Source organism: Nannizzia gypsea, genomic scaffold (genome assembly GCF_000150975.2).
Source record: "Nannizzia gypsea CBS 118893 supercont1.2 genomic scaffold, whole genome shotgun sequence".
In the NCBI taxonomy this organism is placed as follows: Eukaryota; Fungi; Ascomycota; class Eurotiomycetes; order Onygenales; family Arthrodermataceae; genus Nannizzia; species Nannizzia gypsea.
The window spans coordinates 1,337,442-1,363,608 of record NW_003345200.1 but is presented as its reverse complement, the minus strand read 5'-3'; the positions used below and the strand labels follow the sequence as shown (position 1 = coordinate 1,363,608).

At 48.5% G+C, this 26,167-nt stretch overlaps 11 protein-coding genes and 1 non-coding gene across 12 annotated transcripts; 3 read left to right on the top strand and 9 right to left on the bottom strand.

Annotated features, from left to right (window-relative positions):
- Positions 1-681: 681 nt before the first annotated feature.
- MGYG_08985 (hypothetical protein) lies at positions 682-1,506 on the bottom strand (the record flags this gene model as incomplete). The annotated part of the gene is made up of 1 exon (XM_003174945.1): positions 682-1,506. The coding sequence occupies one exon, from the start codon at positions 1,504-1,506 to the stop codon at positions 682-684; it is 825 nt and encodes a 274-aa protein (XP_003174993.1).
- Positions 1,507-2,422: 916 nt separating this feature from the next.
- Positions 2,423-3,601, bottom strand: MGYG_08984 (hypothetical protein; the record flags this gene model as incomplete). The annotated part of the gene is made up of 5 exons (XM_003174944.1): positions 2,423-2,503; positions 2,567-2,658; positions 2,750-2,915; positions 3,079-3,228; positions 3,470-3,601. The coding sequence occupies 5 exons, from the start codon at positions 3,599-3,601 to the stop codon at positions 2,423-2,425; spliced, it is 621 nt and encodes a 206-aa protein (XP_003174992.1).
- Positions 3,602-5,774: 2,173 nt separating this feature from the next.
- MGYG_02522 (hypothetical protein) lies at positions 5,775-6,712 on the top strand (the record flags this gene model as incomplete). The annotated part of the gene is made up of 3 exons (XM_003174943.1): positions 5,775-6,044; positions 6,108-6,467; positions 6,527-6,712. 3 exons carry the CDS (start codon positions 5,775-5,777, stop codon positions 6,710-6,712), a joined length of 816 nt encoding a protein of 271 aa, XP_003174991.1.
- Positions 6,713-8,165: 1,453 nt separating this feature from the next.
- On the top strand, positions 8,166-11,409 carry MGYG_02520 (hypothetical protein; the record flags this gene model as incomplete). The annotated part of the gene is made up of 3 exons (XM_003174942.1): positions 8,166-9,168; positions 9,274-11,174; positions 11,278-11,409. 3 exons carry the CDS (start codon positions 8,166-8,168, stop codon positions 11,407-11,409), a joined length of 3,036 nt encoding a protein of 1,011 aa, XP_003174990.1.
- Positions 11,410-12,304: 895 nt separating this feature from the next.
- On the bottom strand, positions 12,305-13,713 carry MGYG_02519 (malate dehydrogenase; the record flags this gene model as incomplete). Its single annotated transcript, XM_003174941.1, has 6 exons — positions 12,305-12,333; positions 12,396-12,960; positions 13,016-13,110; positions 13,183-13,332; positions 13,427-13,544; positions 13,648-13,713. The coding sequence occupies 6 exons, from the start codon at positions 13,711-13,713 to the stop codon at positions 12,305-12,307; spliced, it is 1,023 nt and encodes a 340-aa protein (XP_003174989.1).
- Positions 13,714-14,090: 377 nt separating this feature from the next.
- On the bottom strand, positions 14,091-15,606 carry MGYG_02518 (hypothetical protein; the record flags this gene model as incomplete). Its single annotated transcript, XM_003174940.1, has 2 exons — positions 14,091-15,486; positions 15,548-15,606. The coding sequence occupies 2 exons, from the start codon at positions 15,604-15,606 to the stop codon at positions 14,091-14,093; spliced, it is 1,455 nt and encodes a 484-aa protein (XP_003174988.1).
- A 945-nt stretch (positions 15,607-16,551) lies between these two features.
- Positions 16,552-17,489, bottom strand: MGYG_02517 (transporter bos1; the record flags this gene model as incomplete). The annotated part of the gene is made up of 4 exons (XM_003174939.1): positions 16,552-17,016; positions 17,073-17,254; positions 17,331-17,430; positions 17,487-17,489. The coding sequence occupies 4 exons, from the start codon at positions 17,487-17,489 to the stop codon at positions 16,552-16,554; spliced, it is 750 nt and encodes a 249-aa protein (XP_003174987.1).
- Positions 17,490-19,132: 1,643 nt separating this feature from the next.
- On the bottom strand, positions 19,133-19,248 carry MGYG_10006. Its single transcript, XR_001951126.1, has one exon. It is a non-coding gene; the product is annotated as a 5S ribosomal RNA (ribosomal RNA).
- A 980-nt stretch (positions 19,249-20,228) lies between these two features.
- Positions 20,229-21,717, top strand: MGYG_02516 (hypothetical protein; the record flags this gene model as incomplete). The annotated part of the gene is made up of 4 exons (XM_003174938.1): positions 20,229-20,397; positions 20,464-20,588; positions 20,650-21,215; positions 21,270-21,717. The coding sequence occupies 4 exons, from the start codon at positions 20,229-20,231 to the stop codon at positions 21,715-21,717; spliced, it is 1,308 nt and encodes a 435-aa protein (XP_003174986.1).
- A 299-nt stretch (positions 21,718-22,016) lies between these two features.
- On the bottom strand, positions 22,017-23,321 carry MGYG_02515 (hypothetical protein; the record flags this gene model as incomplete). The annotated part of the gene is made up of 5 exons (XM_003174937.1): positions 22,017-22,402; positions 22,492-22,525; positions 22,580-22,683; positions 22,752-23,081; positions 23,150-23,321. The coding sequence occupies 5 exons, from the start codon at positions 23,319-23,321 to the stop codon at positions 22,017-22,019; spliced, it is 1,026 nt and encodes a 341-aa protein (XP_003174985.1).
- Positions 23,322-23,657: 336 nt separating this feature from the next.
- On the bottom strand, positions 23,658-24,269 carry MGYG_02514 (hypothetical protein; the record flags this gene model as incomplete). The annotated part of the gene is made up of 2 exons (XM_003174936.1): positions 23,658-23,676; positions 23,794-24,269. The coding sequence occupies 2 exons, from the start codon at positions 24,267-24,269 to the stop codon at positions 23,658-23,660; spliced, it is 495 nt and encodes a 164-aa protein (XP_003174984.1).
- A 767-nt stretch (positions 24,270-25,036) lies between these two features.
- On the bottom strand, positions 25,037-25,864 carry MGYG_02513 (phosphoglycerate mutase; the record flags this gene model as incomplete). Its single annotated transcript, XM_003174935.1, has 2 exons — positions 25,037-25,742; positions 25,809-25,864. The coding sequence occupies 2 exons, from the start codon at positions 25,862-25,864 to the stop codon at positions 25,037-25,039; spliced, it is 762 nt and encodes a 253-aa protein (XP_003174983.1).
- Positions 25,865-26,167: the final 303 nt, after the last annotated feature.

The following is a 26,167-nucleotide window of genomic DNA, read 5'->3' as shown; positions in this document are numbered from 1 at the left end:
CATCTACTGCTCAATACTTAGACATCTAGAGGATCATCCTACTTACGTCGTCCTATTTTTGAGATTCATGTCCTATATTTCATTCTGGCCTGTGCCGCCCAAGTTCAGAGACGTCGAGGAGGAATATGTCTGTCTGACCATTAAATGAGACAACACGATGTAGGAAACGCCATGGCAAGCTTCATCCCGTTGTCCAGGCAAGCTATAGGGTATTTTGACCGGGCACTGCAGATCCTTGGAAAGATCTTTTGAGTCGAGATGTACGGAGTGTACCATTGGTTGCATGGTTTCTTCTTCTCTGCGAGTTATTGGTATCATGCAGCTGTTTTTTGTTTGCTTTCCAGCCAGCCTCTGTCACTGATTCGCGCACATCTTCCCACTTTGATAAAGCGAGCCCTCTTTCTCTTTATTCTCTACTTTGTACTCCGTATTTACCTAGCGATATATACAAATGTACGGAGTACATGGGATGTTCGGAGTCTTTCTGACCTAGTACAGAGTAGTTACATTTGTGGCTGGTTGGACGTAGGCATGTGCGATGGAGACAGCAGGAAAAAGACCAGTTTAATTGCTTGTTAGAAGATATTCAAGTACATGGACGCCGAGTAACGACGGGACAGCGGAGAAGTAATCCGTAATCGAAAAATAAAAGAACATGGCAGGATGCTTAGACGACGTGTATCAACGAGGGTTGATAAACAGGCCCCTGTCCTGCAAACCAGGACGGCGCCTCCTGACCCTATGTCGAGCCCGTATCTTGACCCTGTCTCGATGTCCTCCTCCTCCTCCTCCTCCTCCTCCTCCTCCCCTATCCCCATACCGGTCTAGAATATATTCTGGAACCTGCAGCGATGGCAGACCACCCAGGTAGAGCGGTATCACACCCATGTAGCGTACTAGTTCCGCCTTATCCGAGCTTCGCAGCTGTTCAAACAACGCCGTCATAAGGATAGTAAAGTCTTCATGGAAACACAGATCAACGAACTGCAGCGATACGCTGAGCGGAGCATGAAGCGCGAGCTCCCTGCAGTTCCTAGCGATGAAGCTGCTCATTCCGCGGTGCAGGGAGGCAGAGGCCTTGAGAACAGCGTCGTCGAACAGGTAGGCGAAACAGGCAAAGTACCTGAGCAGGCCGGGCCAGTCGTAGCGGCTGAGAAGGAGCTGCTGTTCCAGGCTATCGCACAGGATCGAGCCCGGGTCTTGTAGGGGATGGCGCTGGTGGTCTCGCAGGACGCTGGCGAGGAGAGCGAGACACTCCCGGAATAGGGAGACGGGGAAGCAGAGCGAGTCGACGAGACGGCACCGACGGACGGCTGCGGTCAGGTCGATGTCTACCGTCACTGTACCTAGGGCTGACTGGGAGGTGGCTGGCCGGCGAGGACACTCTCGCAGATGGGGGATGTGGTTTATCACGGTGGTATACTCGAGCGAGCCTGGGATGCGGTGGCCGTCGATGCAGATGTTGTAGTAGGCGGTTCTCCCGCGAGGAAACAGCCTGAGAGCCATGCTATGCTCGTATATCCTGGTATCTATCTGTATTGATTCTCCGGCTTCCTTTCTCCTAAGGCAAGAGAACTGGGGGTATATATATAGCCCGTACTGCCCGTTTGACTGCCATCTTGTCCTGTCTTGCCCGTCCACTGCGATCAAAGGGCGGCTGCGGACAGTGATATAATGACACAATGGGATGGTCAAGGCCGGCTGACTGCAGCAATCAGACGGCAGCAAACACAGCAGCGGACGTCTGATAGAGATAAAGCAGGAGTTTGTTTGCCATGCGTATCGTATATTCTGTTTGCTACCCTCTCTCTATAATACAAAAAAGGAGGTATAATCAAGGGATGTAAAAAAAAAAAAAAAAGCCTGTGTATCCCCATATGGTGGCCGTCCCTTCAAACGCTGAACCTGCACTAAATGCAAGGTCAGCATCACTGGGCTGATTTTAATGAACCAGCGCAGTGTTTGTTCCTCTCCGTTCACTTTAGTCCCGGGAGGCGATCGAGCGCGAGTTAACGACGGAGGGCACGCTCACACTTCCGCTCCGTGTCCAATTTTTGGGTTTTTTCTGATGGCAAAGTCCATCCACGGGCGTCTTAATCAACGGCCGTGGCTGGCGAAATACGGCGGGATCGAACGAACGACGTCTCGGCGGATGCAAGATTCTCACATACACCTGTGGCGAGCGGCGTTTCGTCTTACCAACTACACCAGGAGGCATACACAGGCAGGAGAAGAGGGAGAGACGCTCAGGAAAAGGTCGGGATATCTAGATTTGGTGGAAGGTGTATGTACATACTCTCTGTATTTTATATTAGACCTCAAGGGACACTAGCCAAAGTGGAATATCCCAAGAGGACAGCCTCTTTTCTCTCTCTAGGTCTATAGCCTAACTTCTCCCTTACACTCTCCCTTACCCTCTCCCTTATACCTCTTCCTTAATCTCGTAGATAATTCCTGTGTTAAATATGTTAAGTATCGTAATAGCCAACTTCTTAGCCTCGCCCTACCGTTGCTATCAGAACCTGATCTATTAGTTATAACTACCGAAGACGTTGTAAATACGTACTAGCTCTTGTTCGTCGCTGCCCCCGGACATCAGTGAATGTGGAATTATGTGGGCAACGTGCTCACAGTACTCGACGATTTTGCCGACAGCGACTTCAGCTTCTCTTTCTTGATTAAAAGAGTCAGAGAAGCGGGTTTGAGAGGCTCAAAGACACTTTTGCGGTCGGTAGCCAGGCGGCCTTACATTCATACCCCATTTGATCGCGTCGTCTAAGTGATATGCCTTCTTGTCCATCTCTTCGAGGAAAACTCAGACGGCCAGGCCGTCTTTGGCGATCGCTTGTCTTCCAGTCAAGTATTCCCCAGGAAAGACCTATCCCTGTGGTAGGATTCGTTTGACAATGACCAATCTATACTGGCGTAATTTGGGTTTAGCATATATACCTCAGTAAATGCACTCCAGTTTACATCAACGAAAACTGGTCGATGAATGACAACTGATTGTATTCCCTCCCATTATTGGACTAGTTTCTTCCTCGTATCGGCTCGGGTTGCCCCAGAACAGGCAGTGACATAGTCCAAATTCATGTTTGTAGGCTCTGTTGTAAGGTAATATTCGATCGCTAGGGCTGCGATTTCATGGGTTTTTGTAACCATTGTTTCGATAATCAGGATTTTGTTTTGCAGGTTGGCAGATAATCCTTGGGCCTCTATCAGGGCCTCCTATTCTACTATTATAAGTAGACGTAGAATCTAAACCAGGCGGCCCAAAACTTCGCTTTTTGGTTGAATGGCGCTGAATGGCAGGTTTTTCTTAAAAATATAGTTATCGATACTTGCAGATTTATTTCGCAAGTCGGCGTCCTCTTACTTTCTATTCGATAACTACCTTCTTATAGTTACCGTTGCTATCAGACACCGGTTTGTTAATAGTTATATGGAGAGAAATAAGACAAGTACATACTTGTTCATATTCATCGCGGCCTCTTAACATCGGAGAATGCGGCATGTTGTGGGCAACTTGCGGGGCCGAAAACGAGTTTTCCAGCCCCTCCAGTAACGGCGTTTCCTTCGTCGTCTCTGCAGGCAGCGCCATCGCTTCTATACCTCTGTCTCCCTTTAAGGATATCAAAGGCACGGGAAACAACACAACGATAATGATCCTAGATCAAACAGTCGCCTCGAAGAGTAGCCAGCCTTGACTGTGTGCACACAGCGTCTGGCAGTCCACCAGACAGGGCAGCTGGGGCTGCTGACGTGTCGTGGTGCCAGCTGCTTTAACTATATATTATTGTTAGGTTGCAACTGATTTTTATGTAGTTAGATCGAATTCTGATAACTTACGAGGAAGTAGCAGTTTCTCAAAGATGAAACTGGCGTGTTCTTCCAGACTTCTCACGGCATCTTTCTTCTTTAGCTTCGTCTATGCTTAAGCGAACAAATCCAGCCTGTCGATATAGTCCTGCCGAGAAGGCATTCGGCTCGCTGTCAACCCCCATGTAAACGAATAAGTGTTAGAGAAGTATATATATATATATATATAGCGCGAGATAGCTTTAGCCGTAGAAGTGTGGCCTTCTTGCATGGCTTGGCTTTGTGTGAGTCTCCCGGTTGTAAATTTACTTGCTGGAAGTAGATATAGATACTTGCCAGGAGCCGGTGAATAGGCTCCGTATTGGTAGTGAACAGCCATCTGGGTAGTGACTACTGGCCAGTTAATACAGCACCGTCACTGTATAAACTAGCGTGTCTTACCTTTGGCTACTTCGTCGACTGTGCCTCTTGATCAAGTCCGTCCAGCTCGTTGGCTTAACGAGTTAATATTTTTGAGTTAACAAGCTTTTAGCGGCTTAAAAGAAAGTTCGGTCGGTCAATTTACTATGACGTTATTGTTATTGCTTTACTAACAGGGTCTGCCTCAGTGTAACTTGTCAAGAAAGCGATAATCCTAGCTCTAAGATCGACAGGAGTAAGGAGAACCGCCCATAGCATAAAGGAAGCAATAGAGATTTCCCCATATAATAACACTTGAGCTCTGCTAGAACATTTTTATCATGTTCAGGGCTAGCCAGGGTTATTAACCGATAGGCCAACTAACTCTCCTGCGGCCTACTTAAAAGCATATCAAAGTACAGACCTAACATTACGACTTAATATCTTGTTGTTTACTACCTAGGTCGATGGGCATGGAACTCCACGATGCTGTAGACAGGCCCCCTTAATTAAGAGATTAGATGGGGCCCAGCAAGAAGTCGATGACGACATCGACATCGAATATTCTATTACTACTAGAATAACCAAACTTGTTTAGTAAAATGCGGCAAAATAGTATACTACTGCATCACAATAGAGTATTCAGCTACTCTAGAGTCTTCTATATTCTATCTCAGGTATATCTCTCCGTGATGTTGTTTAACGTCGTTAGATGAAGCTGGAATGTCTTCGACTATCGCGTTTAAATGAATCTATTAACTAGGTAGTTAGTTATGTAAGCAAACCAAACCTAAACTTCCGCGGGAAGTGGGACCTCCTATTTTAGGTTTTCGACGACGTCAACAAAATTTATCGACAACATCAGAGTACTCCGTATTAAACGAAGGATATGGAGAACGAGAAGAACAAAGAGATACCCATCGAAGTAAACATAGTGCATATACTAGGAATAAGTTACTTGAGAAAGTAGCTTATATTACAGTCATGTATACGGTATATACCTGTATCGACGTGGTTGCCCTGTCTGGAGTTTTCCGGCCCTTAAAATGTTGATTCCTCCTTTTACCGGAAGATGCTATCACAACAGAAGATCTCATAATGTATACAATCAGAAATGAAGTCCTCACCTTGAGCTATATGAAGATGTGCTCTCTCTTCCTGTATATGGCTTTGTTGGAAGATCTCAGCTGAGACGCCTGACGTAGGCGAGGAAGTGAACATTTGCCCGCCTTATCCCTCAGTTTGTTTACTGGCTATCCTTCTCTTAATTCGCAGATACAGCGAAGTATTTTCACCAAGCCATTTTCTTTATCTCTTTGAAGGAAAGTTCTGAAATTAGCCTGTGTAGCGTTCTGATATCGCACCATCTGGGCCTGCAGAATTTTCCGCCGCTCTCTTCTTTTTCTTCAACTTCTTCTTCTTCCTTCTTCCATCCTTCTTCCTGCCTCGCCGCTGTTGTTTACATTTCCTTCTTACACCTTCTCATGATAAAAACAACTACAGAAACACCACTACAAACTATCTCATTTCCCGAAACCCCCCTTACAACCTGCAGTATGCCTGAATTTACCCCCTTGAACAAGGTGGAGACCGAGCCCTTAGACGTCAAGATGGAAGACGCGAGCGAAGGCGAAGTCTCTGAGGACAAGAAGTCCACTCCTGCCTCCGAGATGTCTGAGGAAGCCCCCGAGCCCAAAGACGCGAACGTGAAGCTTGAAGACAATGGAGACGAGGCACCTAAAGCCAAAGCTACCAACGGCAAAGCGGCCAAGGGACGCGCAGCCGCCAATGGGAAGAAGGCTAATGGAACCGTCAAGACCGAAGAGGTTTGTTTTTGCTATATCACTACGAGAAGCAAATACTATGATGGATGTCTAACTTTACTGTAGGAAGCCAAGCCTCCCGTTACTCCTCGCAAGAGAGGCCGCAAAGCCAAGGCTGGCGATGCAACTGGCGCCGCCACTGCCGAAGAGGCGGACGACGAAGGGGAGACGCCATCTAAGAAGAAGCGCGCCACCCCTGCCAAGGGCACCCCTAGCAAAGCCGGCAAGCGCACCTTGCCTAACAGCTTTGAAGAGGCTAGTGAGGAGGACAGGATGCTTCTTCGCATGAAAGATGAGGAGAACAAGCCCTGGGGTGAAATCAAGGCTGCATGGGAGAAGGCTACGGGCGAGTCCGTGGGCGGCAGCACCTTGTCCAACAGATACCAGCGTATCAAGGCGAATTTTACCGTCTTTAGCCCTGAGGATGTTAGTTTTTCCCTTTTATCTCTCAGCTTGGTTGTGCTGTATGCTAATAATATGACTAGGAGGCCAAACTGCTCCAATGCAAGAAGGACATTGAGGAAAAGTTCGAGAACGAAAAGTGGTGTCGTATCGCGGATGCAATGGAGGCAGCTAGCGGAAAGCGGCACCCTGCAGCCGCTCTGCAGAAGAAGGTCAAGGATCTTGGACGGAAGATGGCAGCCAGGGAGGCTGACGGGATGGACGAGTGACCAACTAACCGACCAACCAACCAACCCAACACATCACCGAATTAGTAACTACGCCAATTGGAAAAGCAGCCACCCTTTACATGCATGCGGGAGAGATATGATGACTAGGCTAGGTAGACGAAACAGGAATAGAATCAAATAGGACAGGGGACGAATGAATACTTGGAAGCCCTCCAGCGTGTCACTGCAGCGTCATCTGTACCCCTGTAGGCCGATCTCGGAGTCGTATATTCTCGTTGCTATCGCCTGGAACTGCGAGTTAATAGTAACTGACCATGGAGTTTTCCCCTATAAAGTATTGTCGAGTAGACTGATTATCACCAGAGCCTATCTATACTGCGATACCTGTTGACAGGCCACTTTTGCCGCACTGTCAAGTCCATCGCCAACGAGCTTTAACTACGCCGTAAGATCGACTATGCGACTCCATCATCATGGCTGTGCGTGGAGCCGAGCGGGCCAGGCCTTGGACGGGACAGGGGCCAGGGTGCGTGCGTGGAACAGCGACCAGCGTTGACGCGAGGCGTGGGGAGGAGCCACTCAGGGGCCAGCCAGGGACCTTCCTGAGGCCCGGCGCGGCCTGCTTTAGGGGCTGCTTCGGCGTCTTAGGGGCAGACCCGGGCCTGTTTTTGGGGGGCGCTAGGGGGATGCGGCGCTAGGCATGGGTTGGGGGGCGCTGGGGCGTGGAGAGGCCCACCGGCCCCAGTTAAAGCTGTTGACATGGAGCAAACGGCGAGCGCACCAGGGGAGACGCAGACAAACGGGAGACGAAGCAGACGGCGAAGTCGAGGACAAAGTCTCCTATTCAGTCCTCCTGTCACCACCATCCCTTTCATCCTCTCGCCCCGTCTGCATCGTCCCTTTTGTTCTGCTGGGAGCTGAGCTGTCGCAATCCCTGCGCTCCCCCAGGGCGGCTGCAGCTCCACCGCCGGCGCTTTCGGCGCGCCTGACTGGCTGCCCGGCCGCTTCACTTTCTCGCAGTGCCAGCCAGGCCAGCGTCACCTCTCACCAACCACCAACTCAGCCGGCAGCTCTGGCCCAGCTTGTTCGCCTCTGCCAGCGCCTGCAGAGAGGACTGTCTTGTCTTGCCTCTGGGTCCTCTGGCCTCTTGTCGGACACCGTGAACGGTAAGCCAGCAGCGTCTATCTAACCATCTGTCTGCCTGTTTGTCTATCCCTTCCATCCCTGTGCTGCTGCCTGCCATAAGCTGACCCTGACTCACAGCTTGATCGCTTCGTAAAAGCTCCCCTGTCCCCAGTCTCCGTCTCCAGCTGCCAGCTGGACCTTGAGGCTTGCATTCTCACCGCTACACTGTCCTGCTGCCTGCTGGGCCGTTTTCTTAGCCTTTTTGTTGAGCTTGGTTGAGTGAGCCCTCCCTTGGGTCCCGGCTGCTGCCTGCTCGGCCTGCTCGATATTTATATCTCTGCACATCCTCTCTCCGGCTGCTTCCAAGATGGCTGGCTCAGAACCTCTACCGCCCCCCCAGAACTCTACGGCTGCTTCTTCTACTATCGACGGCTCCAAGAGAGATACTCCGGCAGCTACTCTCACACCGTCTACTCCCTCGACATCTTCAGCCATACCAGACGACTCCAACTCAAATACGAATACCGACAGCATGGGTGACAAGGGAGACAGCCTCGAGATTAAGCAGCAGGACCGCACGGCGGAAAACCTGGCCGCAAAGACAGAGGTCAACGCTTCCCTAACGACAGACGGGGCTAATGGCACTGCTACTGTCAAGAAGCCCGGCTGTGGCAAGCACACTCAGTCCCACTCCAAGTCAGACAAGTCTAAGAAGAATAAGAAGAGCAAGAAGAAGAACAAGAAGAAGGCCGAGACAGATAGCTCGTCAAGTGACAGCAGTAGCGATAGTGACAGCGATCTAGAGGATGAAGATGAGAGCGCTGACTCAGATTCTTCAGATTCAGACAGCAGTTCAGACTCAGATTCTTCGGACTCTGAATCTGAGCAGAAAAAGCTAAAGAAGAAGAAGAAGTCCAAGGGCCGGACCAGACGGGTGAAGGAGAAGAAGAAACCTCGATCTCGTAAACAGGAAGAACCGGAAGAATCGTCCGATAGCGATGACGAAGGCTCGTCAGATGAGGACCAGAAGCAAAAGGAAAACCAGAAAGCTGCAAAGAAGCTCATCAAGAAACTGCTCAAGAAGCAGCAGCAGCAGCAGCAACAACAGTTGCAGCAGCAGTTCGACAACCCACCGCACATACCGTCTGGCCTTGACGGTGATACAGGTTTCGATGTCGTCAACAACAATCCCAATCTTACCCGGGACCTACACAAGCGCGTTCAGCAGATTAACCAGCTTAACAGAAGAACGCTCAGACGCACACGCCTCAACCCACCCGTTACAGATCCCACTGCCCAGCGTCAGCTCAAGGTCAAGCCCAAGAAGAACAAGAGAGCCTCCAAGGTTGCCTTCAAGCGGGTTGATCAACGTAAGTTTCTCTTTTTTTTTTTTCTTGTTCAACTCTCCATATCACCTGCCAAAATAGCCCATTATACATTTGATAAGCTGTATATCTGACTTCATGCGTCACTAGTATGGGACAGCACTATCCACAACTACAAGCTCACAGAGACGGTAAAGGATCCCGGAGCAGATGAATGGGATCAGTACATCTTCACAGTTCGTCGCAAGTTCGACTGGGAGAACCGATACACCGATACCGTTGTCGATATTAAGAGTAAACCCCTGAGAGATGCCCTGGCCCACATCATGGATGGAGTCAAGGGTGTCAGCCTTGTCCAGGATACCCCCGTCCTTGACCCAAACCTTCTCTTCCTCTACCTTGAAGAGACAAGGGAGTACATGCACGAACTCAAGGCCCAGTCCAAGTCAGAGAAGAAGAAGAGAAACAGGAAGCGAGCGGCTACCAAGGCAGCTCATTTGAAGATTCTCGTCAAGTATCTCGACAGGGACTATGCCGAGACGAAGAATGCTCTCTACCCACTTCTGGACAACAACACAATCACCTACGACCTGCTGTGGGCCCTGTTCAAGCCAAACACAATTGCATACACGCAAACATACGGCACACCCGATGAGCCACGTGCCTTTAAGATCGAGTATGCTACCAAGGAGTCCTCCTTTATGAGAGGGCAGTGGTATGCGATTGAAGGTCGATATCTCGAATATGACGGCAAGTCCTTTGGCATGGGCACTATGTCAGCTGAAGTAGACCATTTCAAGGGTCCTCGCAAGATCTCCAGCTTAGCATGCTACCCGCTCAAGTACCACCGCGATCCCGAGGCGTTGCAAGCTCAGCTCATCGAACGTGGAAAGAAGTTCGTTTCCCTTCAGGGCATGAACTATAGGTTCCACAAGGGCATGGCGTTTGTAAAGCGCAAACGGAGCATTATCAAAGTCAACATCAACGGACGTGTCATGGTAGACCCAGCTTTGCATCGCCGTATCAACCCCAACTATGCCATCAGCACCGTGAAACCTAAGGAACCCGACCTGGTCATGGAAGTAGGTGGAGATGGTGATAGTGATGACTGCTGCTGCGGCTCTGATTCTGGCTCTGAAGGCGGCGATGCCAACGACGAAACTTTCAAACCCAAGGCCAGACTGAAGGTCGTCCAGGATAAAGAAGGCAAAACCCACGTCGTCGAGATGGAATGTGATGAGAACGGCAACGAGATCCCTAAGGAAAACATCACTAAGCTCGAGGACGGCGAAACAGTCGAGTATGAATTCACCGAGGAAGAACTGCTGATAGCCTCTCCCGTCGTCTTAGGCTTTGCATTCAGTGAAAAGCTCTGGCTTGAATTCACCGTCTCTGGAATCACGGAAATAGACTGGAACTCCGGCGCCTTTGACTCTCTCGTCTTACCTGCAAATCAAAAATCCATTGTCAAGGCCTTGGTTGAATCTCACACTTTCCACGCTGCTGAAAACATTGACGATGTTATCCAGGGTAAAGGCAGAGGCCTTGTAGCCGTCCTCCATGGTCCACCAGGAACGGGCAAAACCCTCACAGCGGAAGGTATCGCCGAACTTCTCAAACGACCCCTTTACATGGTCAGCGCAGGCGAGCTGGGAACCGACTCACGTACCCTCGAGGGAGAACTCAATAAGATTCTCGACATAGCTCACTCATGGGGTGCAGTCCTGCTGCTGGACGAGGCAGATGTCTTCCTTGAGAAGCGTACAATTCAGGATATCCACCGCAATGCTCTGGTTAGCATCTTCCTCCGTCTATTGGAGTACTTCCAAGGCATTCTCTTCCTTACTACGAACCGCGTCGAGACCTTCGATGATGCCTTCCAGTCGCGTATACACGTTGCCTTGAGATACGGAGACCTAACTACCAAGGCTAAACGGTCTGTCTGGAAAATGTTCCTTGACCGTGTCCAGACCAAGGATGGGATCGATGTCGTCAAGTTCACTGATAAAGACTACGATACCCTTGCTAGACATAACCTTAACGGTCGACAGGTATGCATATCCCTAGTTAACTCTACATTTACCTTCCTTTGCTTTAAGAGCATTCCTGCTAACGACGTAACAATAGATCAAAAACTCGGTACGCACTGCTCAGGCCCTGGCTATCAATGAGAAAGTACCCCTATCAATGCAACATATCATGCGCGTCCTAGACGTAGCAGAGACGTTTGAGCAGGATCTCAAGGGTGGAACAGGCTACTTGGACGCCATGAGAAGCTACACCTAACCTATTATCCCTTTCTAGTTTCTTCTTCATACCATTCATCAATGTTTCTCCTTGATTCACTTCGCCAGTGTCATTACTAGTTTAACCTCACCATACCTTTTCCGCTATTTTTCCTCTTACATTCCAAGTTAACTACGGTTATGATCATCCTTCTGGCTTTGGTTCTGGTTCTGGTTCTGGTCCTGGTTCTGGCCCTGGTACAATTCCCCCGGTGCGATTTCAGTTTTATCTTTCCTTGTTTCTCATTCGCTTTTGTTTTACCTACTATTGCAATACCATATACCTACCTACACGTCCCGATGTTACCAATATCGTTCAACTCCACTCGATCATTTCCTCCATCGATGCACTTAAAGCAACATTAGACATAAAACACTTCTTTACTTCGGCCTTCCTTTCTATCCACCCTGTCTTCTTATTTCCAGGGGTCTTACGATGAACTCCCGAAGGGAATAATACTGGCAGACTGCCCCAGTCAGTGTCTTTTTCTGTTTTATGGCACTGCCTTTCATTTGATATTAGTACTTGCGGCGGGCAGGCTTAACTAACTGATTAGTGTAATGGGTGAGAGGAGGTAATGGAAATGAAAATTTATACCCAGAACATATCTACAGAATAGATTGAGGCATTAAGCAGGATCTAAGTCTACCGCCACGGGAATAGATGGATGATATATAATCATAAATTGGCATTTAAAATACAAGCTAGGCAGGGAAAGGAATTTAGATCTGCAACAGGCCGCTAACGTTCAATACGCCACGTAAACTAGAAACCCTTGGGAGATCGTAGACAGGATTGAGGTGAAGGATAAGAGAACATAGTACAGTAAGTAGGGTAAGGATACTGATGTGACTTTATTGGACGGTGGGGAGTTTCATCGCAAAGAGGAAACAGTCTAAGGGTTGGCCTTGACGAAGTCGACACCTGCAGAGCAACAAGTTAGCCATGGTCTAGAATGAGAATAGCTGACATGAGAGGTAACATACCCTTCTGGATGTTCTTCTTGAGATCAACAAGGCATTTGTCGAGGAGCTTCTGCTCATACTCGGAGATCTTGCCGATGGGGAGGATCTCCTCAACACCGTTAGGGCCGAGGCGGACGTTGGAGGCGACGAACTCGATACCCTGGCCCTTGTAGATGGGGCTGTCGACGAAAGTTGGCTCGACGACGTTTTGCTCGCCCTGGGTAGCCTTGAGAAGGCTGTCGGCGAAACGGGCACCAGCCTGGGCCATGGAGAGGGTGGCAGATCCAGCACCGGCCTTGGCCTCGACGACCTCATCACCGCCAAACTGGATGCGGTGGGTGAGCTTGTCGAGGGCCTCACCAGCAATGTCGGGGTGGTTGGACTGGGAGATCAGTGGGATGATGGTGATACCGGAGTGGCCGCCGACAACGGTGACCTTCTCATCAGCTGGGTCGGTCTTCTTGATCTCAGAGACGAAGCGAGAGGCACGGAGGACATCAAGAGTGGTAACACCGAAGATACGCTTGGGGTTGTAGACATTCTTGCTCTTGAAGACCTCGGCAACAATTGGGACGGTGGAGTTGACCTGAATATAAGTTAGAAAGTAATTCGATAGCTACAACCGCAAATCAAGTACTTACGGGGTTGGAGATAACGAGGACGTTGGCGTTGGGGCAATGGTCAGCGGCAGCCTTGGCCAAGTCACGGACAATGGATGCGTTGGTCGCGAAAAGGTCTAGCGAGCAAGTCAGTTTGTAAATCCTCGCCTTCTCGTGATCTTTATTCAAACAGTAGAGAGTAAACATACCATCACGGCTCATTCCTGGCTTGCGGGGAACGCCAGCGGGGATAAGGACGATGTCAGATCCCTCAAGAGCCTCCTTGAGGCCAGATGGGGTAGGCTCATGGCCGGAGACAACGCTGTTGGTGTTAATGTGGCTCAAATCAGCGGCAACACCTGCAATTGGGCGTCAGTTATGAACCTTTCATCCATCCTCAACTCAAATTGTAGAGTTGGTAGACGGCAATTTAGATGTTTCATAGCTACGTACCAGGTGCACCGCGGATGTCATAGAGAGCAAGCTGAGAGACACGAGGGTTCAACTTCATCAACAGAGACAATGGCTGGCCAATGCCACCGGCGGCACCGAGGACGGAGACCTTGGAGGCCTACAGTACGCAATTATTCATTAGCAACGGGTTCCTGTGATGAAGGAGTGCTCCCTCCAGCTGTACCGAAGCTCCCGGAAGCGTTGGGACCGGAGCAGCTTACCTGGGAGGCAGTGGCAGAGAAAGCTCGTCTCTGGAAGAGAGTGGCGGTGCGGCGTGCAGCGAACATTTTGAATGCAATTGAATGACAGATCTCAACAAGGGGAGGGTGGGAAGGCGGCTGTGGTGCTGGGCTTTTGGCTGGCGTTGTCTCGTGTGAAGATGAAGTTTGAAGTTGGAGTCGGAGTCGAAAAGTTGTTGATGTTTTTTTCTCGGGCGGGAAGTCACGTGAGATCGGGTTCGGCCGGCGGTTTCGCAAATAATTTTTGATTTTGATATCAAGAAAATAGACGAAGACGAAGACGAGGAAAGAAAAGCAAAGAGAGACAGCGATCAAACATCAGACAGCAGGGGAGATGCTGGCCCTGGAGCGCCTGTTATTACTCAGTTACTGGTCTAGACTAACTACATAGGGCGATCTGGGGTAATTTTCTTTAATGGGGAGTGTCACGGCCGTATATATGCCTTGGGGGAGTGCTTGGGATAGTCTTCGAGCTCCGTGTGCAGCGTCTCCTGGCGGCTGAATTCTCGCTCTATAACCCCGATCTCTTGATGGTGATGATGGCTATGATGTCCGGGCTTCCGATCAACGTCTCCAGGACGCTTTCTGTGATTATAGACTAAAGGACTAACCGAGGTCTGCGATTCACATGTCTGCGAGCAAGACCAGACGGGCAGTCCAGAGTGAGGATCGGATGACTCGGCTGCCTTCTTCTGCTCTTTCAGTATCCGATGGCGCTCGGTGAGTTGGTTGATGACGGCAGCGAGGATGACCAGTGCTGCGGAGACCATGGGAGACCACTGGCCGATTGAACGCACGCCTTCTTCGACGGGGAAGCCGTTGATCATTAGATTGATCTCGTTGATGAGGATGTTTGCAATGAAAATAACGGGCGTTAGGATGTCGAGAAGCAAGTCGATGACGAGCAGCGGACAGATAAGCAAGATGGCTATAAGACGGCGTTTGTTGGGTTGGAACTTGGCCGTGCTCGCATACCGCAGCAACAGAATGTACCCGCCGTACCAGGTCGAGCAGGCAGCGTTGTAGATATGCTGTGACAGCCGGGAGTTCAAGGAATGGTTTAGGTATCCTAGCACCCAGTGTGCACATAGATCTGAAGGCGAGTGCAGCGAGAAGTTCACCGACATGCTCTTATGTGCAGCAGCGAGGATGGGGCCCATCAATGCCACCGTCAAGGTCGAGTATGTTCCGACAAACACTCTGGCAGGCATCACTGTGATCTCAGACGGGTCTCTCAGCGGCGTCCGGACCCCAAAGCACTTGTATGTGCAGTTAAACATGCCGCTATTTAGCTCAGACTGCGCCATCAGAAGCGTCCCGTTCGCGGATCTACAGGCCGGCTCAGCCTGTGAATTAACATCCAGCAGCAATGCCCTCCCCGTCACGCAGCCTATCCCGACCAACATACCCCATAGAATCAACACAATCCTCGAGTCCGAGTTCCTGACGGATGAAGACCAGTGTATCAGTGCTGCAAAAGCCAGACATCCCGTCGTCAGTATCGACCACGCAGCAAGAATGTCCAGGTCAAACGCGGGCGCCTTGGAAGTGACCAGCGTCAACATATGGATAGAAGTCGAGCCCGCAAAAGCCAGAGCAGACGCCAAAGCTCCTAGAACAAGCCATTTATGGGTTCGTCCGATGATGGCGAAGACAAGCGAGCCGTAGTATAACAGGCGAGATAGAAAGCCATATTGCCCGCTTATCGGGAAGACGCAGAGGACAGAATCATCCTCTGCTGCCGTCTCATTAGGACCAAAGATTCCACGAGGCTCTAACTCGACTCTGGCCGCTGGCAAGGTCGAGGTTGGTGCTGCTCTGCTACACCCGGCCAGCAGCAAGATGCATAGCATATATAGAAAAATCGACAGCCATGGCTCACGTCCCGGTCTCATCTGGCGGATCATCGGTATATAAAACACATTCGAGCTGATGGCGCATCGGTAATCATTTCACTTGGCCCACGGCTTCGCTTCAACCCAGCTTTGATACTGAAGTCGAACGCGGAGTACCTATAAGTCTTTATAAAAATATCTCTCTATCTTCGCCTTCAGATACGTTCCACGAAGACGTGGCTGAACATCGTATTTATGTTTATTCTGCAAGACGTCGACCCTTGAACATAGGGTCTTTTGGCTGATTGGCGGGAAGCCAGCATAGCCCCAGCTGATACGAGGATTTAAGCGTCATGAACGGGACAGACGCCCAGCAGCAAAGTCGCTCCATCAATGATTGGCCTAAAGATGGCCACCAGACAGCCTACGCAGCGCTGTTTCGTCTTTGATATTTGGCTTGGAAGTGCTTCGACATGGGTAACCAAGAAGATCGAAACAAAGTGATGGAGCGGGAAGGATTCGACCCCCTTTTTTTTGCGATACATCCCTGAATATACCTCAAAGGAAGCTGCCATATATACGGTGTATTCTAGCTATCATGAAAGAGAGAGGATGCAATGTTTAAACAGTCTTATACGTTGATATATACAGGAAGTAGTAGTATTTCCCTTGTTATGCAATAGCCTTCTCGTAACAATATAATAACCTTTGTCATGTTACTCGAGTGGTATTTGACCATCACCAATTAAATGCTTCAAGCCTCGTTTGCTGTCGGTTTCGAGGTGTCATCAATTATAGATCGTGTTTAGAATGACGATGCACAGCAGAAGGCATTGTTAGTCCATAAAATGGACCATTAGAAGTTGCTTTTGGCTTCCGGGAGCAGGTGCTAGGTTCGGGGCTTAGCTGGTTAAAGCCAATATAAGTCAGTGGTGAAGTATATCGAGACAGCCATCAACCAAACGCTATACTTAACCAATCACTTTCTCCCCGTCCAACAGCTCGATGGCGCCGATGGATTTGAAGATTCCAAGGCCAGTAACCTTTACTCTCAGCGAAGGAAATGAAGCACTGCCCAGCAGAACAAAATAAATATCACGAGTCCGGCCCAGAATATCCATTTATCTTGCTTGGCTCTCCTCTCGATCATCCGTATCGTATCTCCGCTTACACCTAGCGTGTTCGCGACACTGTATAGTCTCCTTTGAGTACCCTTTAGCATTTCACGCTGCTGGCCAAGATCAGCCAGGACAGCTCTGCCCCTATCGAGGAATTCATCTATTTGGTTGTTCGTATTGGCAAAAAACGATTGTTCCCGCAGCGCATGTGTCTCTCGGTTGTAATCTGACGGTGATGCGCCAAAGCTGAGTCCGCCGCTTGTATGGGCTTGCTGGCGATGGGGGCTCGCGAACGCTGAATGTTGGGCAGATAGGTTCGGTTGGGCATATGGGTTCTCTGGTGTGGCTGCGTTGTGAGGTCTGCGGCCTAGTAGTTCATTTCTGTTTGCAGTAACTTGCTGTTTTCCAAATCAGCTTCGGAGCATCTCAACCATCCATCAAAGGTTATACGCACAGCTTCTTCCCTCTCTTTACGCAACCTATCGAATTGTAACCTGTAGTCCGCCAACTCGGTTCTAAAGTTCTTTACTCGCTCGAACGCTTTCTCTTGTTTGGCAGGTATGAGCTCCTTTTTCGAGAGTGAGGAGTAATCATCTATCGTTCGTGAAAAAGATGTGAGGGATGCAGAGATCTGTCCTGTTATACCATTGTATGAGGTTAGTCCATGATTCCTTTCACCAGTATCTAGTATTTCCGGGTCGTGAGATAGTACCTTGTAGAGCAGCAGGCCCGCTGGTTGGAGACTCTGCAAAGGTGTCAAGGTCACGGCGGACCGCCGCTGACTGTTTCAGCGCGGCGTTAAATAGAGAGTTCTACAAAAACGCTGGTTAGCTGGGAATTATATATCACAGGGTGCTTAAAGACTTACCATGTTGAGCTATGATGTGCACAGGGCAGAGGAGACCAAAGGCGAGTGTTTCAAGGCTACGCGACACGGGTATTAGGCGGTTATATATCAGCTATATAAAAACAATCAGGGTGCCTGATCTCTCCGACCGCTAGTGTAATAGTAGACAAAAAGCGACGTCGCCTGAAGTTGTTGTCTTTCTTGTCTTCTTGCAAGCTGTCAACTTTCTGCCGCCTTCACCGCCCTGGCTTGCTGACCTCATCCTCTCCTGAGCTTTTTTCAACGTCAAGCATCAACTTTGAGCATCAACAACAAACAGAAAGTCATACATATTGATACACCGGTTACCGTCATGATTTCTACAGAATAATTATAGGATATATATCTTATCCTCTTTTAGATACCCTTATATACTTGAATAATAGTACCCTTCAGTTTGACAAGACTACTGCTAAGCAGGGTCTGGTCAACCACATTAGACATGCAATATATTTACTCCATAATGACTGAGTAAATAATGATATGGTTAATAATTCACCTCCACGCGCGCGATACCATCCTCTCCGACGAGCTCTCGCCATAGGTTCTGCATCTCCAAGAATGGAGACCAGTGAGGTAAATCGCGACCCAGCCATACCTTCTATCGCCGAATACCCTGCTCTCATTCTCTGTTCTCTTCGGCTTGCTTGGTGTTGGTGTTAGGCATGCCTGGATTTGACCGCTCACCTGGGCCTATATTGATAGTCACCCAACACAAGTTATCAATTTGTTAAACTAAAAAGCAACGCTGCTTAGTTAGCAACAGCAGAATGAGGTACAGTAGGTACTTCTGACACAATTGAACGAATGCGACCGAAGCACATATTTAATACTCGAAGTTTTGGCATTTGCACTATTAACCTGGATATTGACTATATAAGGGAGTCAAATAATGCAATATCCAGTTCGCTACGCCATATGTGCTGCGGCATAAAGTCGTTAAGCCACTTAATAAGCTCTTCTCTTTCGGGACTGGCAATTAAGACACGCATATATTCTTCATCTGATGATACTTCTTATCAGATAATGGATCAAAAAGGCCCTAATCTCGGCCTTAATCGATTGACACGCAGTCTGGGTCGCCTATATAGTAGTATCTGCCGTCTGGAGCTATAATACTTGGCTCAATCTCAGAGTACTCAAATGTGAGCCAAAATGGAGTAGGTTCACTTTCCGTACGCCAGAATAATTCCAGAGAGACCACCCAACCTCCGGTAAGTTTGAGGCTAGTGAGCGGAGCGGTTTGTGGCAGCTTAATTAGGGCGACATTTAGACACACATAGTCTGTCAGTCAACATGAGAACATTCCTGTGGCGAGGTCAAATATGCTTAAGCAATTTGATGACTAGGAGAGTCAAGTACCGATAGAGAACACCCAACGAGGAGGCGAATGGCAAAGGGAAAGACTCTTTTTGACTCGGAGACATTGGGACAGAGGTATAAAAGGTATAAATAACAGCAGGGATTTTAGGTGGGTAGAGACCGTAAGCACAGGGTTAGTTTTATAGGCCTTTTAAACAGGAGAAGAACGAGTCGAGGAGAATCAAAGGAATCAAAGGTCTACAAAAGGGGAAACTCCCATGTGGTTAGTCCGGCCCAGCGGAAAAATATCAAAAAACAGCAAAAAATACATACGATAGTCGGGATTCGCTGGTGGTCACCCACCCAACTACTAACCGACCGGCAAGTGGCTTAAGTACAGCTGAGCGGACGGGAAGCTCTGTTTTCCACTTCCTGTGACCGTATGTGTTTGTCTTCTTCTGCAATGGGGTTATATAGGACATATATTCTGCATAGCTTGCTGGAATACCCCATGCCTGCGCCCCGATAGACCCTCTGTTTACCTGGCTGGCGGTACAGGCAAAGTCCAGCCAACGCGAGGAGACTCGGATAACTACCAGTGTGGCCCATAACTATGGACGACATCGTCGGCCGTATTTCTGATCGTTAAGCAGCGTGGCCGTAGCCCTTCGAAATCTGCTGCATTATCACCTACTGGTGTGATTGACCGTGGTAGGCACAGTTCGACCATGAATCCGCAAAATAAACTTCTCGGCAATTCGGCAAAGCCGCTTCTTGACACCAACACATCAAGCCTCATCAGCCTCATCATCATACGAACATACCTAGTATCTATCTACCTTACTATGATCAAGGAAAATAGCATTAACGAGTGGCTACAGAAATGAGTGGGAAGGGGAGCATGCAGCCTTTATTTTTCGATTAGCTAGCTTCGTTTGTTGAGCTGGTTATCCCTCACCTGCATTGCCCCGAAGATCATCATCATAGCCTTTCAGGACCGTCTTATTTGCGCACCCTACATGACTCGACCGAGATAGGAACCCAAAAGAAGAAGAGAATCGACAGCAAACCAGGATAGCTTACTCAGTAGGCTATGGCATCCAGCAAGGGATCGTGCTGCTTGCTGCCAATGGCTGCCTTTTCCCTGTCAACTTTCCCTCTTCCCCGGCTGGGCTGAGGAGGAATACTGGATAACTGAATCTTTTAATCTCGATTGTAGGGGGATACAGCAACATGTTTTTGGCCTAGAATAAAGCATTGACGACCACCTATTAATAAGTCAAAGAGGGCCATTCTATTCCATGCTGTTAAGAAAAACGCTGCAGTATCCCCCTACTACCAAGATTAACAGATTCAGTTATCCAGTATCAATTTATTGAATAAATAACCGGTTATCGGATCATCTGCAGCCAAAAAACCAATATGGGTGAACCGACAGCCAAGTCAAATCCGGAAGTTCCCCCAGCCATTGTAGCAGATGGGGCAGAAGTACAACTCGAAGCTGCAGGGGATACCGACCAAGGACTTCGCGCCTGGACGGTCGTTGTGGGCGCCTGGTGCGTCAATCTCTGTGGTTTTGGCTGGGTCAATGGTGAGCAACCTCCCTACCGACTATGCTATATAGAATAGTATCAACTTTAACATAACGAATATGTAGCCATCGGGGTGTTCCAGGAGTACTATCAGTCTCACCAGCTACACTCCTACTCTACCTCCAGTATCTCCTGGATTTTATCTCTACAGCCGTTCGTGCTCTTTGCCGCCGGCCTCGTTATCGGAAGAGTTGCGTGCTTCCCTTTTCCCCAATACTTGGCTTGAAACTCCTATTCTAACGCTGAGTTAGATATTTGACAACCATGGACCAAAACATCTCCTCCTCGTCGGCACAGTGCTGCAGGTCCTCGGATTAATGATGACCTCTATTTCAAGCCAGTATTACCAATTCATACTTGCACAGGGTATCTGTGGCTCTCTTGGCGCAAGTCTTACGTTTTACTCCTCAATCGCATCAACAGCAACATGGTTTGATAAACGGCGAGCTCTAGCATTTGGCATCGTTTCCAGTGGCTCTTCGTTTGGTGGAGCCATATTCCCCATCATTTTATCCCGATTGCTACCCAGTATCGGATTCGGATGGACTCTCAGAGTCATCGGATTCCTAGTATTTGTGCTACTAGTTATAGCTGGCTTAACTATCCGGTCTAGAGTGGCTCCTGTGCTTCGACCAGTAAAGTTCCAGGATTACCTCAGTCCATTCTCGGAGCTTCCCTTTGCCTTGCTCACAGTTGGCTCCTGTCTTGGATTCTTTGCTACTTTTGTGCCAATAAACTATGTCATTCTCGAGGCTCAGACAGGTGGAGTAGACCCCGACCTAGCCGGATATATGCTTACCATCCTCAACGCTGCAAGGTCAGCTATCTTCTACTTCTCATATCTCCGCACCTAATGCTAACTCCCAACTAGTCTTCCCGGCCGTATACTACCAGGCTATCTCGGTGATAAATGGGGCAGGTTCAACGTAATGGTCAGCACATGTGGCCTATCTGCAGTCACTATCCTAGCCCTTTGGCTGCCAGGAACACTTGTGAACCCTGGTTCTGCAGCAATATATATCGTCTTCTGCATCCTATACGGGTTCTTCTCCGGTGCCTTTGTAGGAATGGTACCCGCCCTCCTCAGCCAAGTATCCCCTGATGTGAGCAAGATCGGAGTTCGTCAGGGCGTGTTATTTACTTGCGTCAGTGTTGCAACCCTCACTGGTAACCCTATTGCCGGAGCAATCTTGAATCAGCAGAATGGAGCATTTTGGGGGCTACAGGTGTTCGCTGGGTTGATGATGGTCGGCTGTGTGGTCTTTTATATTATTGCAAGGGTCGTTATAGGCGGGTATTCTCTCACCAAGGCAGTCTGAATAAACACACAACGAAATGCAGAAGGAAGAGATATGCTTAACTTTTGGGGAACACTATATATAATAACATTCTGAAATAGAGTTAAGGGTGGGCTAACTAGCGGGTACGGGGCTTTAAGCTTAAATTAATACAGATTTAGTAGTTACTCCATAAACCATTGCTTCGTAGAAATTAGAGGAGTGGGGGCCGGGTATAAGATAAAAACGGGAATTCTCCCTCTTTTCAGGTCACTGCTGATCATAGTATAGAATCCGCGCACTCTACACATTAGCTATCTGAAGGGTAAGGTATGATAAAATCATCGAGGGCGCCAGGGATTTACGACCTTACTCTCATCCTCTTCGCTCCACCATCCTCGTCCACCTATTAGCCAGATCTCCGTCCTCCGTCGATGGGATTGAAGTACCTTCTCTCTCATGTCCCGCGCAACTTCTGGTGGCTCAACTGGCTGCCGTTGCCATGGAGTTTTGAGCAAGCCCCATTTCGAAAGCCTCTCATAATCCCACATGACGTACCCCCTTTCACGGAGAGGGAGATGATCAGGAGCCATCACAAAATCATAGCTGGCCATTTCTAGATGAGTGACCCACCACACTTCAGGTGGACCTCGACTATCTCGTACAGTGAGTTTTTGGATGTCACGGCTCAGTCGCTCTCTGCTATACTTCGATAGGGGAACCCGGTCTATGTACGGCGACTTATATTGCTTAAGTGCCCGGTCAATCGTACTGGGAATTCAAAATTTCTCGACGACGTTTAAACCCCTTTCTCACCGAGACGAAGAATAAACTTCAAACCAAGCGATAGCTAGTGGATATGTGTTAGGGTCTGGGAGCCAACAAAATGGTGCTTGGGACATACATAGTTGCATCTGAACGTGTTGATCTCCAAAGCTCTGAATCCTTCATTGTAATAGATACCCCCTTCGCCCCATTCCACGTCGTGTGCAGCAACTTCATTAAACGCTGGACGAAAAGTAAGCCCAGGACACCTTAAGTGGCCATTAGTGGTTAGTATTGGTTCAGGGACTTACGCCCGTCGACTATCCTCAGCAGAAAATCCTGGATACAGATAATTTGCTCGTTCTCCCATGGGGGAAAGTGGTCAAAGTAAAGCTTGGAATGATCTTGCAGGGGAATAACTAGCTCGAAGTATCTTCGAGATCGATCTTTTTTCTCTACTCTCTTAAATAGTTTCCAGTAAAGCTCGAATCTGTACAGTGCCCGTTGAATACGGTACTGTTCTCCTTTGGTAACCATCCATGGAGGTTTTACCTCAGCTCCGGTGATGGGATGTTTAGACAGCGAACTAGAAATGAAGTCCCGGGTAAACTTTCGGATAAGCCGATGATACTTTTCTAACGCTGTTGCGTCGCTCAGTGAGATATTTGGCCGTGGCTCCTTCTTTTCCCCGGTGATGTAAAGTAATCACCAAGAAGCTCCTGGACGATGCCAACACTCGTAGTGGATGGTTTCGAGGCTTTAAAGAAAGTAATTGCTTCAGGGAACACTTCATCAGGAATACTCGATTTTAAAATCTGGTCAGTAATCCCCTGCGGATGGTATAAGACAAGGTCTCTGAATGCTCTGCATGTCGTGGTCATGCATTACAGAGTGCGAAAGCTGTCAAGCTGGGAGAGGATTGTCTCTTGAATCTCGACGGGGAGGGAAGTAAGTGTCAGGGACATCTGCTGTGAGAAAGTCGGAAGTTCGTTCATAGCTGATCAAGTAGCGGTCCGCTGATTCTTCCAAAGGATTGTTTCTAGCATATAACCAACTTGATGAGGAGAAGTGGAGGAGGAATATTATACGGAGTACGGAGTAGTTATACAAACTGCCTTTGGGGTGGAGCTAATTAAGAGTAACAGACACCGTTTTGCTACCAACAATGACGCTGACCAATAGCTGACTTTAACGCCATTGTTTCTTTGTCTTCCTATTCAATTGAAGGACTGGGCTCTAGTGAAGTAGAAAAGATATATAGGCATTAGTAATTTGTATATTGATCTATATTGGGATTTGGTAGGATAGGATATTATCCTCCTATTACATCACAAGAATTTCTGGGCCACCTACACTCTCCTAGCTACCTCTTCAAAGATAGTCTTGCTAATAATAATGTCATGCTCTTTGGAATTTTGCGGCCCACGACCTGAGATAGCCTTAAAAGGTATGACCATTCCACCTGTGGCCTCAGCGATAGGGTGGTTGTAATGGATTTCAACTTGCTCTACCACTTTTGCTTGTTGTCGTGTTGACCGTGTAACTCTTTGCGGTTTGGAGTGCTGCCACCTCTTAAAAGATATATGTGGGAGATTCCGGCCGACTTTTATCGTAATAACAGTTTCTGTCTCGGACCATTTTGTTTCTAACCACCGTCTTGCATCGATGGTTAATCTGGCTTCTGTCTCTGACAGCCCAGCCTCGATGGCTAAAATTGGCCAATTGTGGTGTCTTAGCATAAAGCAGCCATCTGGCTGTTTGACAAAGCTCTTATCTGCGTTTTCTGTTTCCCTAGCTCCGCTAATTACTATCTCCTCTCCTAATTGCATTTTGACGACTTCGCTGTCGATATAACCGACCAGCGCCAAAAATGCGTTTGTTTCGCCATAACCTCGAGAACAAGGATGTTTCCTGGGATATCTCTGGTGATTTTTGGGATTTTATCCAGGTATTTATTGCCAAGATCCTGGATAATGGTACGAGGTATGTCTCGCGCCACGATGAAGGGCTCTGAGTGTCATCTGAGCAACACGCGGCTGCCCTTTTTTCCACTGAATTGTAGAGTTGATTCATGGTGGTATATTTGATATGCGGGGGGAGGGGGTGGGGGTGCGTTCCGGAAGCCCTATCAATAATGTCGAATCATTCTCTGACGGTCCTTTCTTTGATAAAGCCATGCTATAGTGCTGTCTACGTTGTACATGCTGGGATAATGCACAATAACCGCGAGGTATGCCTGAGTTGATATATACCTAGTAGCTATGATAGGACTCATAGTCAGCATTTAAAGGGTTACTAGTACTAGTGCACGATAGGAATAAGATCAAGACATAGGCATCTATTATTGACTGGACTAACTAATGCAGTGAATTTTTGAGTTCTTAACATAATTCCCTAAGATTAAAGCGGTCAGCTATCGAGCGAGGCAGTAGTCTTAAGATAATAATCACGGTGAGGGGAAATGATATCAGAAGGAAGGCAACAATGCTGTATCCACATTAAATGTTCGGATCAGGTCTGTGTATTGTATTCATCATGTAGTGATGTGCTGGGTAAACATAACTGGGAATGGCATACCTTTGGGAAAACTAATGCTTCATGGTCGACGGCGGAAGAAGGATTCCATCCTCCGTTGTTTTGGGTCATGTTTGGAGCTGCTGATGCCCCTGGTGCGCTTCAAGTTAGCTAGATGTTGACAACTGTTGATAGCCATGACGCGGATGGTCAGGCTGGGCGGTAAGACCGCCTGGTCCTCATCAGTAGCCGACGTCATGCTTAGATCAAGTTCCAGATAGCCTGTATTTGACCACATGACAGAAGAGTGGTCCACAATGGCATGAGAGCTGGAAGGCAACTGCGGGACACGCATTTGCTTCAGCGTCCGCCAGATGACAGACAAGAAAACTCCGTGGGACACGACAGCGACAGTATCATGGCCACGGCTATCGCATAGAACGGGCAACAGAAAGTCATTGACAAACTCCCTCGCTCTCAAGGATAATTCGTCATACGACTCTGCAGGAACAAACCCGGCTTGCTTCTCGATGGCATTGACGTTGGTTGACACCCACGACTTGCCTTCGAGAGACCCGTAATCCTTCTCGCGAAGACAGGGTACGACGACTGGCTTTCCCACAGCATCACGGTAAATGTCTTTCAGTGCATCAGCTGTAACCCGAGCGCGTTGCAAGGGAGAACAGAAGATGCGAGTGAACTGCACACCCTGCCGACGAAGGTAGCCGGCTAGCTTCTCGGTCTGAAGCATCCCATGGTTCGTCAACGCCGAGTCCGTGACGCCCGCGCTGCAACGAGAATGAAGGTAAGCATTGAGCCCATAGATAGGAAACAAAACTATGTCTTCTTCGTACTAGACTTGGGCGACGTTGTGTTCGCTCTCAGCATGCCGGATCAAGTAGAGTCTCATCTTTTCATGGTAGCAGACTGCGGACTACTCCATTGACTAAGGATATGTCTGCAGAACGCAACATCACAGCACGAGTGAACAGGCTATGAGGCCAATTCGACGGCAGCAAGGCTGGTTCGTAAACTGTTCAGTTCGTGAAGTTGAAGTTGAGAAAAGAAAAAAGCGACAAAAACTTCGAAATTTTTTCTTTTTATTCTTAGTGTTTACGTAAGCGAAACTAGGGCAAGCAGCTTGTTTCACGTGACTCTATCTTGAATCGCGGCTTTTTGGTTTCATTTGATAGAGTTGATGATGATAGTAAAG